This window comes from Rhagoletis pomonella, unplaced genomic scaffold (assembly GCF_013731165.1).
Source record: "Rhagoletis pomonella isolate Grant_MI unplaced genomic scaffold, Rhpom_1.0 Rhpom_scaffold_00007, whole genome shotgun sequence".
Classification (NCBI taxonomy): domain Eukaryota; kingdom Metazoa; phylum Arthropoda; class Insecta; order Diptera; family Tephritidae; genus Rhagoletis; species Rhagoletis pomonella.
The window spans coordinates 63,258,831-63,274,886 of record NW_023458561.1 but is presented as its reverse complement, the minus strand read 5'-3'; the positions used below and the strand labels follow the sequence as shown (position 1 = coordinate 63,274,886).

The 16,056-nt window shown below is 34.5% G+C and overlaps 4 protein-coding genes across 7 annotated transcripts in view; 2 read left to right on the top strand and 2 right to left on the bottom strand.

Moving 5' to 3' along the window:
- The window catches only part of LOC118743319 (tumor necrosis factor alpha-induced protein 8-like protein), a 31,116-nt gene extending 23,744 nt beyond the window's left edge, over positions 1-7,372 (top strand). Inside the window, exons 2-6 of one of the 4 annotated variants that reach the window (XM_036475911.1) lie at positions 3,649-3,720; positions 4,383-4,537; positions 4,740-4,877; positions 5,970-6,241; positions 6,318-7,372. In XM_036475911.1, coding sequence (XP_036331804.1) covers positions 3,657-3,720; positions 4,383-4,537; positions 4,740-4,877; positions 5,970-6,241; positions 6,318-6,396 — 708 coding nt within the window. In that variant the 5' untranslated portion in view covers positions 3,649-3,656 and the 3' untranslated portion in view covers positions 6,397-7,372. Of the gene's footprint in view, positions 1-3,648; positions 3,721-4,382; positions 4,538-4,739; positions 4,878-5,969; positions 6,290-6,317 lie in introns of those variants that run through there. The other 3 variants (XM_036475914.1, XM_036475912.1, XM_036475913.1) reach the window with 3 other exon arrangements.
- A 3,898-nt stretch (positions 7,373-11,270) lies between these two features.
- Positions 11,271-12,279, bottom strand: LOC118744038 (39S ribosomal protein L43, mitochondrial). Its single transcript, XM_036476796.1, has 3 exons — positions 11,927-12,279; positions 11,759-11,865; positions 11,271-11,694 (listed from the first exon to the last, which is right to left on the bottom strand). Exons 1-3 carry the CDS (start codon positions 12,061-12,063, stop codon positions 11,357-11,359), a joined length of 582 nt encoding a protein of 193 aa, XP_036332689.1. The 5' UTR covers positions 12,064-12,279; the 3' UTR covers positions 11,271-11,356.
- A 178-nt stretch (positions 12,280-12,457) lies between these two features.
- Positions 12,458-13,489, top strand: LOC118743318 (28S ribosomal protein S15, mitochondrial). The gene is made up of 3 exons (XM_036475910.1): positions 12,458-12,720; positions 12,776-12,909; positions 12,965-13,489. Exons 1-3 carry the CDS (start codon positions 12,509-12,511, stop codon positions 13,438-13,440), a joined length of 822 nt encoding a protein of 273 aa, XP_036331803.1. The 5' UTR covers positions 12,458-12,508; the 3' UTR covers positions 13,441-13,489.
- A 152-nt stretch (positions 13,490-13,641) lies between these two features.
- LOC118743317 (cyclin-dependent kinase 9) lies at positions 13,642-15,523 on the bottom strand. Its single transcript, XM_036475909.1, has 4 exons — positions 15,126-15,523; positions 14,966-15,050; positions 14,645-14,902; positions 13,642-14,585 (listed from the first exon to the last, which is right to left on the bottom strand). The coding sequence occupies exons 1-4, from the start codon at positions 15,320-15,322 to the stop codon at positions 13,899-13,901; spliced, it is 1,227 nt and encodes a 408-aa protein (XP_036331802.1). The 5' UTR covers positions 15,323-15,523; the 3' UTR covers positions 13,642-13,898.
- Positions 15,524-16,056: the final 533 nt, after the last annotated feature.

Genomic DNA, 16,056 nt, shown 5'->3' with positions numbered 1-16,056 from the left:
TTAAAAAATGCCACGTGGAAATGAATTTAATGACAATTTTTTTTTTTTTAAGTAATAAGAATATTTTTTAATGTCCAAGTTGGTTTGTCCAAAAAATTCTATTGGAACTGAGTATCATTTTTTAGTGCCAATGCATCAAAAATAAACTTCTCGTAATACTCCTAAAAACCTTTAGAACAAACAAGAACACTGGGAATTTACACGAAAACAAAAACTGCGATTAGATAAAAGAATATCGAAAAACCCAGCGTTACAGAGGTACGTACACGTGTATGTACATTTGTAGTTCCGAACGTATGTACAGTGGCGGGAATATAAATAGGTACCCGAAATTTTAAATATTTTTGGCCATATTTCTTTTGTTTATTTTATGTTTATTATTTTTATGAAAGTATAGCGCACTATCTAACAAAAAAACAATGTTAGTCCGAATTTCAAAATTTATGAATATTCGACAAGTTTCATCAAAATTTTAAATTCTTTGCACATTTACTGCCCTTTGAAGACAAGAGGACAAAAACCTGCTCTTTTATAGGGTTGAGTGTAACATCAAAAATAAATTTCGTACCGGGTGAGGGCAACATTTTTTTGGTAGAAACGAAATCACCATTAGAAAACAATTTGGTATGCAATTTTGTAGCCCACTACATTTTAGTTGAATAAAGAAAGTGCAAGTTTGAAGTAGCTAGAACTTATCGTTGATGTTTGGCAATTTTGTTTGCTAACGGCGCACAGTGTTTCGATACTATACTATAAAATGACTTAGGTGTAAATAATTGATTTTTCCCCAATGCAAAAAAGAGGCCGAAAAGCAAAAATTAAGAAGATCAAAAATTACATATATTTGCAAAGTCGCGCGCAAAGATCAAATTATTTATTCTAAAACTACATAAAATTCTCTAAAACATTTGTCTAATTACAAGACCTGGCGGACCGGTACTCACACTTTTTTTTACTAATAATCTTTAGCATCTACATTTCAAAGTAAATTTTTTTGGTAAGAAAAATAGGAAAGTACTAAATAAAATTTAATGGGCTACAAAATTACATACCTAGCATTTTGTACCAAGTTCAAAATTTTGACTAACATGGTTCTTACAAATTAAGGGGTTAGAATCAAAAGGATCTAAGTAGGTCTGATATTTTTTTTTTTTTTTTAGATAATTAAGGTTACGGTTGATTACTTGTTGTACATTCTGGGTAAATGCATTTGAAATGATTCTTGCCTAAATAAATGCAGGTTAATTAACTAATTTAAATGAATGTTACTCTTTGTCACCAAATACACACTATATTTAACTAACAAATTTGGGTATAACTTATATTTTCAAAAAATGTCACTAAGACCCTTATGATTCTAACCCGTTCAAATATAAATATTAAATATTAAATAAACAAAAAACAAAGTAGCCAAAACTTGTTAAAATGTCGCATCTCCATTTGTTTGCCCGCCACCGTATATACTACATAGATATATTAATTAACCTTTTAGGCCCGCAACTTCTTTCTAACATAAATAATTATATAATTATCATTTCCATTAAATTTTTCTTTTAGCACGGTTTCGATCAATCATTTATTCGCGGAAATAATCTTGTTTTAATGCGACAAGTGTCAATGTTGGCTGATAATGATATCATGTAACATTCTTAGTACATGTATTCAAATTTATTTCAGCAAAAAATCAATTAACTGCTGATTAATATATGGGATTTATATTTAATCACAACATACTCCTTAAAAGGGTTTTTATTCGCAGTCATATTAGACAATTAATATGTAGTACTAGTACATACTTTACATACATATATATATATACATATGTTTTCAGAGAACTAAAGTTACGCCAAACGAACTCTTATGATCCCATTATTTATGTATTAAAATTTAACGTCAAAAAAAACTATGCGAACTCTCACACATCTAGTCAAAGAAATGATCTTTTCAGCGCTCAAAACATCGAGTTGATGGGTCTGATGTGCATGGTAGCAAACCATCTATATATTTGAAAATAATTTTAATGTTAAATACAATCGATGATCGCTAATCGATAAAAATTTCAAATAACAAATACCAGTTGGGATGACAGTGACAATAGTTAGTTTAGAATCTGGTCGCCGGGGACCAGTAGGGCGCAGTGGATGAGGCTGCGGTCGACTGAAAACACAGCACTCCGGACAGCGACCGCATGTCTTCTGATGTCACCAGAACATCACCTGCATGACGAGGCGCAAATGCTCCCCATAAAGGAGCACAACACAATGTAGTACTGCAAGCAGTTCTTAGTAGGGAGCCACAGACGTGGACACCCGAAGAGACACTTGCTTGCAGAGGAGCCCTCGCCAAGGCATGTCAGAAGGCATCCATACGAACTGGCGGACGAAGTCCATTGGTTCATTAAGCAACCTCTGGACCCGACAGCATATCGACAGGCCCTGAGCGGCATTCCCGTTTATTGAGCTTGACGACAACGAGCTTGCGTCACTTCAAAAATATTGCACACTTTTTTGAGACACCGTTAATTAGATATTGTCAAGGTAAAATTATTTTATTTATGTATGCACATACTAAGAGCTTTCATTCATGCATGTAAAGTAATTATTATGAAGTAAACCACTAAAGAGGAACTCCCTCCGACCAGCATGTGGCAAATCGTGGCCACATAAAAGAAACACCAATATACTATTACGTTGTACGTTGGAGGTGCTTATTGCCAACCTTTAATAATAACTGAAAATGTAGTGCCACTATGTATATCGCTACCTAAGGGTGAAAAGGTCTTAACTCAACTTTTTCTAAAATTTAGTTTTTGATGCAGGATGACAGATAAGGCCACAAACTACATCCATTTTTGGTCTCTCCTGAATAATTTCAAAAAATGGACTTGGCACCTTTTCACCTTTAAGTGACAATATATGTATGTATATTTATATGTATACAATACATGCTTTAATTCTTCCTTGGCACGCGATCAAAATTTGAAAATACTTCTAACAATATTAAACGTTAATGCATACACGCGCCCACATGCCATCTACCATATTTTCACATACTTAGACACATTTTTATAAGTATATGTAGTACATGAACATCTACATACTTACAAACCCAGTAGTTATTTACAGGAGCTAAAAGCCCTCCCTGAGAGTAAAGAGGCCTTCCACTCTGCATTCCTTCCTTTTTCGTATAGATTGGACGGCTTCTGCTTTCGCTGCCCATAAAATGGCTTCCAGAAAAGCTTTTGTAGGACGTATGTACTGCAGAAGATCTTTTGGTGGAGTTCTTCTAAAGTTGATTCTTTAGTTTATTTAAAAAAAAACAGTATTCCTTCCTCATGTACTTATTTAATCTTCATATGTTTTTTACTACTTACAATGCATTTCGAAGTTTATTTGTAATGCAGGGAAACACTTTTTTCAGTCCTTCTTGGCTAAGCCTTTTAGAATGGCTTCACTTAAGAAGGCCTACCTAATTTATCTTCTGGCAATGTAGAAATAGTTAAGCGCACGTGTAAATCGCGGCACCTATATCATTTACTAATGTATGCTACCGATTTCTTTTTGAAAATTCTCTCCTATTTTCATTTTTCTTCCTATTCAAAAATTGCATTCAAATAAAAAAATAAATAAAAATTTACTATGATAAAAGGATTTAAAATGGCAGCGGAAGGTTTACGTCAGTGTCTACTGCTGTGGAGCGTCGACTATTGGAATCTAGAAGGTAATCAAGCATGCACACAACCCGCCAACCAACCATTCTGCTATAGTACCTGGTATATAACATCCTGCCCACATTTACTGCATACAATCAATTCGTAAATCAATTTATTCGTTTGATTACTTTTTCAAATTTGAATACGTTATACCCTTGCGTTTTTCCGTATGTATGTTTCACTTTTGATTCGTTTGTGAGTTTGTTCCTTTGCACTGTTATCCTTTGAATTGTATTTAGTTTCATTGTTATAGTTTTATATGCATTGTTATGCGCAGTCAGTAACTCCGCCCACTTCCTAATTTCTTTACTCGACTCGATGGAGAAGCAATTTTCACATGCAAATCGACAGTCGCCTTTAGTTTGACTGCAGTGAATGCATTTGTGTTTTGTTTTTTTTTTTTTTTGATAACTTTTGTTTATTTAATTTATTCATATAATTCTTTGGAAATGCAATGATTTAATAGATGATGTCTTAGTTTTTCAAATTTGCATATTTTTTTATTACAATATCTTTTATTTTCTATCATTATGCATTAATTCATATCTCATTTCTGCATATAAATAAATATTTAATGCAAATAACTGTGCATTTTTCTTACGCGACTACTGCTTTATTTGTTATTTATTTATTTATTTATTTGTATTCCCTTTGTATTTTATTTATTCAGTTATGGCTGACAGTGTTTTCAAGTCGCGTGACATTGGCTTGCGTGCCCAGAAGAAGATCCTCTCGCGCATGGCCACCAAGAATATAGCGAAAACATTTATTGATGGCACAACCGCATCGCTGCTTGATAATTTATATCGCCTTTGTAAAATGCATGTAAGTGCGCTCCAATCAACTTTTGCTTACCATCTATCTACACCAACCTACATACATATGTTACATACATACTATATAGCAATTACTATGTGTGAGAACTTTTTACTCGAAGATGCATATTAATATGTAGTACAGATTCATTTCATTCACTAATCATTAACTTTACAATTATATTCACATATGTATGCATACGCAATTATAGACGGGTAACAAAGTCAAAGCGGAGAAGCTGATAAAGAATATAATTAAAATCGTTATCAAAATTGGTGTCCTACATCGAAATAATCAATTCAGCACCGACGAACTGAAGGACGCGGAAGTATTTAAGCGGAAGTTTCAAGTAAGTGATGTCAATTGGAATAAAAATGATTACAATTATATAGTCGTTACATACACCTGCAATAAAATTTAATATATTGGCTTGCATACGAAAGTATCGGTGTGAATTTATTGAAATATGTAGGCAGGTACTTGAAAGTTTGCTAAAAGTATTGTATGGAGAAAATTCAGGGACTTGTAGTCATCGGAAAGCATTCAAAGTTATTGGGCTGTGTGAATAAAAGCTTAGCAATTCATCTGGCCCATTGATTCGACGGCCGATACATTTTAATGTTAAAAAGAACTACCAAATTGTTCAACAGCTGCTTCCAAGATTATTGCTGTTGTTGTAGAACAGGATGCAAGCCTCCAGTTGTCCTGCCGGTTCTCATCTTTATGCTCCGATCCTGAAAGCTGTATTTTGGGACGATTTATCGTAGAATTGTTGGCGCCGTCGACGTTGACATTGCGGTTTAGGCCATTTTCGTTTACTGATGTTGTGAAGAGTGCGGCGGAGGATTTAGCCGCAGAAATTTGCAGTTTTCTGGCGGTAAAGAATCTTGCATGGTCGGAGAAAAAGCCAATAATCTTTTCGTAAAGATTTTCATGTGTGTAGATTAAACAGCATCAGGAAAATGACGCCACTTTGGGGGACAACTGGCATCCACACAGATAAATGAGCCGTTTATTTTACCTGTTTCTGAAGGCGTCTGTTATTCGTTCAACTTCATCAACCAAAGGTAAAAAGTTTTTTTTTCATTAGTTTATGACGGTAGAACAATCTACAGATGCATTCAGTTAGAAGTAAACAACCATTTAAGCGGGAAAGGTGGACGAGACTTATGACAGTTTAAAAATAAAATTGTACGCCGACTCCGAACGGCGATTGTATTTTTACGAGAAGCTGTCTTTCATGGCAGAACTACAGAAGAAAAAACCCTGTTTTCTAATTTTTTTTTTTGATTTGTGCTTTGACCAGGATTTGAACCCAGGCCACTACACCACAGCGACCGCCATGTTTTTTTGTTTTTTTTTTTACTTTTTATATTTTTATTTGTTTACGACGAACGACGTCGGGTGCTCTGCTTGTATTAAATAAATTTTCTCCTTCTAGAATACCCAACTCTCGGTGATTTCCTTCTACGAAGTGGATTACAGCTTCGATCTGCCGTATCTGCAAAAATCCATTGCCGAATCACATGCCGCCCTCAAGTCAATTGTTCAACGCCACCTCACCGACAAGTCTTTAAATCGCATCGATGAAGTATTTGATTTTTTTGGTGATGCTTCACTCCTTGAAACCGCCTTCAAACCCGATTCGCCATATCGTGAATTAATGGGAAAAATCGTCAGCGATATTAATACTGCCATGGAAACAGGAGATATGTAAGTGAGTGTGCGCGGCATAGGGCCGCCATTTTTTTTTTTTTTTTTTTGTAAAAGACACTATAATTCGCTTTAGACTCATCACATCTCTCGTCCAAAGGACTGCAAAGTACAGAAAAGTCCGAAATATAGTGAAAGGCTTAAATGATATCTAGGTCATTAGAGAATTGCAACAACAAACCAAAAATAAAGTAATGTAATAAATTAAAGAACTTTTATCGAATACGCTTGTTTTAATTTATATGTATGTAATAAAATAAAAAGAAACCTGTCGATCGATGATGATAACGGCAAAATAATGAAATGCGCACTGTTGTATTGTGACGTGTTTGATGATGGCGTTCATGACGATAATGGTGATGGTGTAGATGTCGCATGATTGTGCTAATAATGCACGTACATACATTGTACTTTTGATGCTATTGTCTAAGCATTCTAATGTTAACGTCGTTATTGATAATGACCAATGATAGCACTGACGATAATATTTATTATATAGAACTAGCAAATCTGACAATTGAATTTTTTATCGATTGTTTTTCTATAGTGATATTAAGTAAAAAAAAATATATAGAAGCACAGAAACTCTTACAAGCAAAGAATTTGCGGCAGTGCTGAACAAGAAACAAATAAAATGAATGTAAATGAAAAGAAAGTGAGAGATACATATGTACATTAGGGTGGTCTTTAAAAAATCAAATGTACGATTTTTTCCAGTCTCATCCCTTCAATCGGTAATAGCACACTGTCACATGTCACAGATATCACTATAAATTTTGGTACCGATTGGAGACGGTTGAGGCGTGTCGCACAGGGCGCAAAGTGCAGACTCCTATATAGAGACTCGAAAAATTTAAATTATTTTTTTTTTTTATCTACTACCCAAAAAGGGGGTAAAGGGGTCAAAGGCCAGATGCCTCTATGGACTCAAAACATTAAAAATATTTTTTGTAACTCAATACCCAAAATCGATACTACTAAAGTCGAGGATATCACATTTAAATTTTGGTCCCGATTGGAGTCGGTTAAGCCGTCTTCAAAGGGTAATCTGAAGTTTGACCCCTGTGCGACACGCCTTAACCGACTCCAATCGGGACCAAAATTTTGTACGTGATATCTGCGACTACGGTAGTATCGATTTTGGGTATTGGGTGAAAAAAAAATAATCTTAATGTTTTGAGTCTCCATAGAGGAATCTGAACTTTGCCCACTGTGCGACACACCTTTACCATCTCCAATCGGGACCGACCAAAATTTATGTGAATGTGATATCTTCGACTATAGTCGCATCAACGTAAGTGTTGAGGCTTAGAAAATTTGATTTAAGAATTTGCTTCCTACATTTAAGGACCACCCTAATTTAATTAAATTTTTAATTTAAATTTAATTTTTTATGATATGGAAAATAGGTTTGTTCGTCGAGCAAAAAATTTGTACGAATTTGTACAAATTATCACGATTTTTGCCCAAATCGCGTTCGTGCAGACCAAAAAATTATCCAACACTCAAAAATTGTGAGAGCAAAGTGACAGTTCTCTTGGAGAGAAGTTGCAAATTCTTGCTGGAAAAAATTTTGCCAGCAAGAATTTGCAAACACGAAATACATGTGGTTGTGGTGCATGGTTGCATTTTTGTCTACAATAATTTGAATAAATTAGTTCGTTAAATTTAAAAATTTATAAACACGAGCGATTTTTTTATGAAAAAAGGAAGTAAATAATTGTTGATATAATTAATTTAGTTAATTCCAATGATTTGAACTTAATTCGGCTGAAAAAAATGGTATTCGCAATCGGAATGCAATTGCAACCAGAGTCGATTTAATAATCCCGACAGCTAGTACGATGAAGAAATTGAAATGTATGTTAAAGAAAGTCAGAACAACAAGAAATATACATGTATATCCTGTTTTTGGCCATCCGAAAGAATTTTAAAAATTCTATAAAAATTGTTTATGTTTGAAATGCAACCGTGGACGCCAGCTGGCAGCGAAACTTGCAAATTCCTGCAAATTTGCGTTCGTGCAGAAATTTGCAAGTTTCTCAACATGAGAGAGAATTTGAGAGAGTTTTTTCTTACTCTCTGATATTTTGAGTGTTGGATAATTCTTGCTGGATTTTCGACGAACAAACCTAATATTTCTTTTATATTCAAGAAGATAAGCTTTGTTTAAGGGAGATATAATGGGTATACTTTTCGAATACCATATGAGCATGCAATATAATACATTTCGCATACAGTAAACCTTTCCAACAAAGTGGAAACATTTGTTGAAATACTTTTTCATTATAAAAAAGCAAGACGGAAGCAAAACAAAATACATCTAATTTTTGTATTATTATAATCGATACCACCTTATATGAATTAGCCTTGATTAAAACAGCGAAAATTAAAAAATAAATTTTGAAAAAGCGACTTCAAAGTTACGTTTTGTACGATGTTCTGGCAATGTGAAAAAAAAAGAATGCAGCTGGAAATGTATCTATGCGTAGGACTTGGTAAGGCTTATAAAATCCATTTGCACTCCCAAATTTAACGAGAATATTTTCCATACAAACAATGGAATTGCAATAAAAGTTGGCGTCCTGTCCTGTTCGATTAATAATCACTGTATCAAATGTCATGTTATTAGATAAGATTTACAAATGAAAAAATAAAATGGCATCGATGCACAAACGACACCTGTAACGGCCCAAGTTAGAAAAAAGACAAGTCACCAAATAAGTCATAAAAAGCAAGTTCCAATTTTTATTTATACTACGTGATAAGTACAAACAAACATGGAATAAAGATTTAAAAAAAAAAAAACATCTTCAAACGCCTTAGGGACATTTTTCAAAGTAATAGCTACTAATAAAAACAATATTAATAAACAAACAAGATAACCTAGACTTTGCTAATAGCTTGTACATATGTATGTTTGTATTCCAATATACTCAACTAAGCAAATGAACACTTTTGTATTTTCTATACTACATACATAAATGACTAAATATATGCGTTTACTTAAACTATGTTAAATAGTATATACATACATACTACAAATGTACGATTAATAAATCAAAACTTTTGGTACACCTTTTAGCCATTGCCATCAAATGTAATGTTGGAAAGATGAGCATTTGTTTGATTTGAATTCCTGTGCTGAAAACAGAACATACATACATACCTAATTATGTGGGTACATAATCCTACATCAATCGAGAATTCTCATGTGCAAAATACTATGGCATACTGTTTATGATAAGAAATATAAAAGCTTTACTTGGCCTAAAGTACTTAATCAAAAATAATGATATCACTGATTTCTTTTCAAACTGGAACTTCAGGACATACACATACGAGGGTATATTTTCTAAATTATTAATTAGCTAACTTTGATAATCGTTCTTGAGTTTTTTTTGGATTATCACACTTTTCTAGTAAATATATTTTCTGTTTTACAAAAGTGGTACAAATTCGCTGAAATTATTGACCCTGCTTGAATGTATGAAGTTTTGTAAAGGAAACAAAGTGTGTTATTAAAAAAAAAAAACATGCCCCGGCAATATATATACATATGTATGTATGTAATTTTAAAAAGAAAAGCAATGCTTCACATTCCTAAAAGCTACATATAAGAAATGTAGCATTTTTTGTTTAATATTGCAAAAGTAAACGCAACTGACCTTTCCATATCCAAAAGCAAACTAAAAAACATTCGTTTAAGAATTGTAACAGACATATCGTTTAAAGTCCTTTATTTGAATAAATTCTTATACATATGTATGTATGTATTAACTACTCAAATAATGTACTCGACTTAAGTTAATGTACTCGTATTTACCCACTGATATACCAACGATTATTATACGCATACACACGCACTATAACGCTATGAAATATATCAATATATGCATTTTGTATATACTCTATATAAGATTTTTACATTCCTTTGTGTAAAATAATTTTTTTTCTTACACTATTTTTGACCATACAGATTCTAAAATATGCCACACTAAACGGTTGCATTCTAATAAATAAATAAAATATTTATGTACAAATCAAATGTTGCGCATTCTACATTCTTACTATCAAATAAAGCCTTCTTAAAAAAAGGATAATTACGTAGACATATTTATTTTATGACTATTTATTAAATCGTATCAAATATATGTACTTACGTAAATAGTGCCGTGTTTGAAAAGTCCTGTTGAAAGTTGGTTAACGGCAAGGGATTCGATTACATTTGCATACTTGCGGTTTTAGTTTCCTTTAATAGCCAGTTGTGGAATTTTAGTTTAAAACCTTCTAGTTACTTTATTTATTATCTTCAAATTAGTGTGCTGGAAATATTTGATATTTAAGTTAAACATTATTGTATTTGTTACGTGTTATATTATTCCGTTTTAAGTATCAATTTAGTTAAAATAAAAATATTTGAACACGAAAAATCTGAATTTTTAATGATAAAAAAAACTGAACTGAACTGAAAAGACTTCAATTCTCATATATAAATTTAAGATACGGGTAATAATTGGTATGGGACCACCCCTAGGGTACCGCATTTCCAATAAAAAAAAAAGAATTATCGAAAACGGTTCACATGGTCTAAAGTTCTTACAAGCTTGGTTTTTATCCAACGTCCCGGAGAGCTAGAGACTTGAAACTTTCAACTTGGCTCAGAACCCGATGCAAATGCAATATGAAATATACTAATTCATATGCAAGCTGACGCAGGTTTCGAATGCACCGTATTTATGGTCCGATATGATTCATATTTGGAAGTTATATTATTTACATGTTGGCCGATAGGTGGCTTAGCAAGTGAAATAGTGGAAATAAGCGACAATAATTAACAAGGCTAACTTAGCACAGTACGTAGGCAACTGGCTGAGTCAGTGGGATCGTCGGTTCGAATCGTACTGAAAGAAGTCTGATGAGGAAATGTGGTGATTTCCGAAATAGCTTTCATTGAAAACGGCTTCGAGCTCAATAAAAATTGTTGAACATATTAAGAACCTATATTAATTAAATGGAAGGAAAAAACTCCCAACTGAACGGTTACTTTTATTTTTTTTCCAGTTCAACATATTAAATCTTATCTTAAATTATATCCTCATTAATGAGAAACCCTTATTCCGCACGTTTTTCTTCCAAAACTTTGTCCCCAGATTTTCCTTGATCGGCAAGTCGTTGTTGTTTAAATAATTCAATAAGTTTTTCCGTTGCCGATTGTTCAACGTCAAGTGGACGCGATGCGGCTGCATTAGGATATGTCTCAAAATTAGCTTCTGGAGTACGGAGCGCAAAAGGCGTCCAAGGACCCTGTATAGAAGGTATATCGGTATGCCACATTTTACGTAAACGTAGTGAGCTGGAACTGCCGTTTTGAGTTTTTAGTAACTCAAGCCATTTGGAAATGTCATCTTTGGTGGCATTGCGACAGCTTAGCCATTCGCGATCACCATTTACTATCAAAGGGATAAGTTATTAGATTTTTATATGTTAAAACTTAAAAAATCATTTCATGCTCACAATATTCGCCAACAAGCACAGGCCCTCGGTGGCGGCGTGGTTTTACGTAAACCACAACGCCGGGGTTTTCTTTGGCAAAGTCAATGAGATGGTTTTCGATAAAATCTCTGTTTAAATATAAAAAAGAAAGTGTATTGTTAAGGTAAAAGAAATATGTAAACTGAATACCTCATGCCCCGGCTGGATCCATTGTTCTTACAGAATTTTAATGTAACGCGTTGCAATTGGCAAACATATCGGCCTAAACCGTTTTGAAGAGGCGCACGTGGAAATCCAGATTTAAGAAATATATGGCTATTGGACATTTTTTATGTTTCCTGAACTAACTTCTCCAAACGATGATGTTAAACACAGAAACAACAAAACTAACCTCGATGTTATTGAATAACTTGGGATCAGCTGCTGTGAGGGTGGTTCGTGGAAGAGTGGAGACGATGATTTGTTTTAGAGTAACTGCTACACATAAACCTTCTAAAAGTGATTTTACAGCTGCAAGTTGTTTGCGATTACATTGCTTATAGCCAAAGGATATCATAAAATATGTCTTATAAGTTTTTAATTTTACTTTTAATTTTTAAAATCATTTACGACATTTCATAATTTTGAAGAAATATGCCACCCTGTTGTGACATAACCAGAGAACGTAAACTTATACGTTAACGTTCTCTGACATAACCTTTTGCTATGAATTGACATTTTATAAGTCACATCTTTGGGTGGAATTCCTTGATTCTCACACAAAAAACTAGGATGAACTTTGCGAAAATCTTGCGCGCCTGTAAAGGGATGCAATGGCAGTTGTCGCGTGAGTATGCCTTCAAGTCGGACTTAAAAATTAAGTGGGTACGTCCAGAAAAAATACCATGTACCAAGCCTGAGAAGAGTGGAGATTTGGGCAAGTTGCCCCCGGTAAACGAAAAAGAATTCTTACTTGATTATAAGGACTCCAGAGAACTTCAAAGGTAAGTTAAGTCTTAGATGTACAACAAATGAAGTTTCATTATGAAAATTTTACAGCGCTGATCCAATAGTACAATCGCTTTTCCAACTTGGTAATAACCGCTGCGCGGATACTGCACGTTATTTACGAGAGCAGTTGATCAAAGAGGTTCAACGTCATCCGCTTGATTATGGTTCCATGGAAGCAAAACGTAAGAGTATTTATACACTTGTTGTTTGTTATCTTACTGAATTGATTGTTTACAGTGGCACGAATGACTGTAAGAATCCGCATTATGCAAGATGAACTTGAGCAATATCCCCGCAATACCAAATTGAAAGTCGCTCTGAAGGAACTTATTGATAAGAGAAAAAAGTTTTTGAAATATTTGCGTCGTTGGGACTATCGGCGATTCGAATGGATGTTGGAGAAGCTCGATTTAGTGTACAAACCTCCTCCAGCCGAATTCCATTGGATTACAAGAAAAGAATCGCTGCAAAAGCTCACAGACGCACATTGTGAAAAAATTAAAGAAGAACGGTTGGCTGAATATCGCAATATGTTGGACGAACAAAAAATTCCATTTTTGGAGGATGCCATCAAGAAAATGGAATTTGTGCGAAAAGAACAAATTGATTTAGAAATACCAGTCTCTGTAACGGAGGAGCAAATAAAGGATTTTAAAAGGGAACTAGAGGCGCTAAAATCAAAACGTGAAGTAAAGGTAGATAGCAAGAAATAAACAATAAAAATCAGTTCATCTTTAACAATAAAATAAAAGCATAAAAGTTTTAAATATGTATCAATATATAAGTTGTAACTGAACTAGTTCAATATCCGGACTCAAAAGTCATTGGGTCCTTCAATGGGTTATTTCGAGTTATTTCCCTAACCAAATGCATACCTCTCAAATCGACAGCTAAAAGCAGAAATGACCATCGTATAGAAATATAAACGAAGTTTATTTGCGCAAACACTGCGGCTTCAGCCTTAAATTCAAATACACTTCCTAGTTTTCATTTAAATTTAAATATACGAACCTATAATTAAACATTTACACAAATGGTGAGTTGCAATGAAGTTTGAAAAATTGGTAAATACGAATGCAATGTTGAACGGCAGCCAATGTATGGGAATCGAATATGCATTACTTAAATTCGGCTTCCAATGAATAGATGCAGATCGCAACAATTGTAGGAACTACCAAACTCGGTCTATTAAGCTATTATCCTGTGGTTTTTGATTCATTGTCGCCATTTGTTGATGGTAATTGCGCATTTGATTACTCCGTCGCGGCTGAGCTAAATACTCAAACATACTTTGAGAATGCTGTGAGAGCATTTTACTCAAATCACTGGGCATAGGATCTGTCCAAAAGAAATCATGATTTAACGCCGTGTCTGCATCTATACGTTTCTTTGGATCAAGTGTTAACAACTTATCTAATAGATCACAGCCATTAGGGTCCTTTACATAAGGACGCAAACGCTCCTTCACTCGACGTTTCTGATTTTTAGGTAACTCTGCAGACTTATACAACTCTAGTTCTTCCACACCGGGCCACACATCGGGAGTGAACGATCCACATAACTGAGAGATAAACGTAAGTTGCTGCTGCTCTGTATTGCCCTGCATAATGGGTGATCGCGTCCACATCTCAGCCATAATACATCCCGCACCCCACATGTCTACAGGTGGACCATAATTTCGGTCGCCCAGTAGTAATTCAGGTGGTCGGTACCACAAGGTAACGACCCTATTCGTATAACGATTTTTGATATCGTTCTTTGGTATACTAAATGCACGCGCTAAACCAAAATCTGCAAGTTTTAGCACACCATGCTTGGTAATAAGCACATTTGCAGCTTTCATGTCACGATGCAGAATCTAGGAAGGTCGTTTGAAGGATTATAAAAACACATTTTTTTGATTTATCTAATAAATACCTTGTTGCTATGTATGTAATATAGCCCATTTAGCAGTTGCTGCATAACCTTCTTGATTTCACCAAGGCTAAATTTTACATTTATATTCGACAACAACCCAGCCAAATCATGTTCACAAAAGTCAAAGACCAAATAAAATGTTGAACGATGGCCATTGCTTGCAGTGGCTTTAGTTCGACATATCTCGATGAGATTTACGACATTTTCATGTTTTAATAGCTGCAGTATTCGAATTTCACGCAACGCAGTAATAGGAAACTACAAATTAGAAAATATATGTGAAAGACGATGTTAACAAATTTGGAATTGAGGTTTGCTTACGCCTTCTTTTTCGTTGTCCATTAGCACCTTCTTCATAGCTACGAATTTTTTATTACTTTTCTTCTCGCGCGCCTTGAATACTTCCCTGAAAGTGAGTTTGACATTTTTGGGAATTCCGAAAACCAGCAACAATATTGAAAATAGAGCGTACTGCACTTACCCAAATGTGCCCTGACCAATTTTCGCTACCTTTTCATATTTGGACGATTCATCACAGTATGGGAAATCATATTCCTCAATATATTTTTGCTTTTCGGCCAATGAAAGTGTACGGGAAGAACTAGAGGATGTAACACCAGCTGCAGACTGCATCGAATGCGGGTGGGGAACATGCTCGTCCCGTCCACGAGAGGACATGTTGTATGGCCCGTTCTGGCTGCTGTTTATAATTGATTGTTATCAATGGGAGATTGCTATTAATTTCTTTTTTGTGCCTGCAGAAATAGTCGCCTTTTTATGAATATTTTGAGCAATATTAAAGGAAAAATCACGAAAAACTTGGCTAGTTCAACCACAAAGCGAAATGCAAATTTTTTGACAGCTAAGCCGATGACATAACAGAGTTGTTATATCCGCGCTTTTGATTCGAGACTCGCAACTGTAGGGAACTTTTATAAAGGGTATTCAAAGAACATACGATATTTACAAAATTGTAGATCTTGCAAAAAAAAGTAAATTTCAGGTAAAGGAGATAAAAATGATATTCGTCTCGAAGTTCGAACCAAAATAAGGCACCAAACTTTGCGAAAAATTCTATGATGGTGAAGGGCTGGGATATGCGTGTGCCTAAATTTGATATTTGCAATAAATATGGACTCAAAGAAAAAAACCATTTCCCCGTAAGGCCAAAAAATTCTACCACGAGCCTGGACATAGATCATATTGAATTTTTTGCTGTATTTAATTACATATTTTAAATCTGTAATGCGATACGAAAGAGCAATACGTTGCGATAGGCAAATACATTGTAAGTAATATGCTGTGCCGATTGCCTATCATATCGCATTTCTCTTTCGCACCGCATTACAGAGTAGCCCCCAGGGCTATCACTGAATCCGACGAAGTCGAACTTTCATGCAATCTACGAAAAT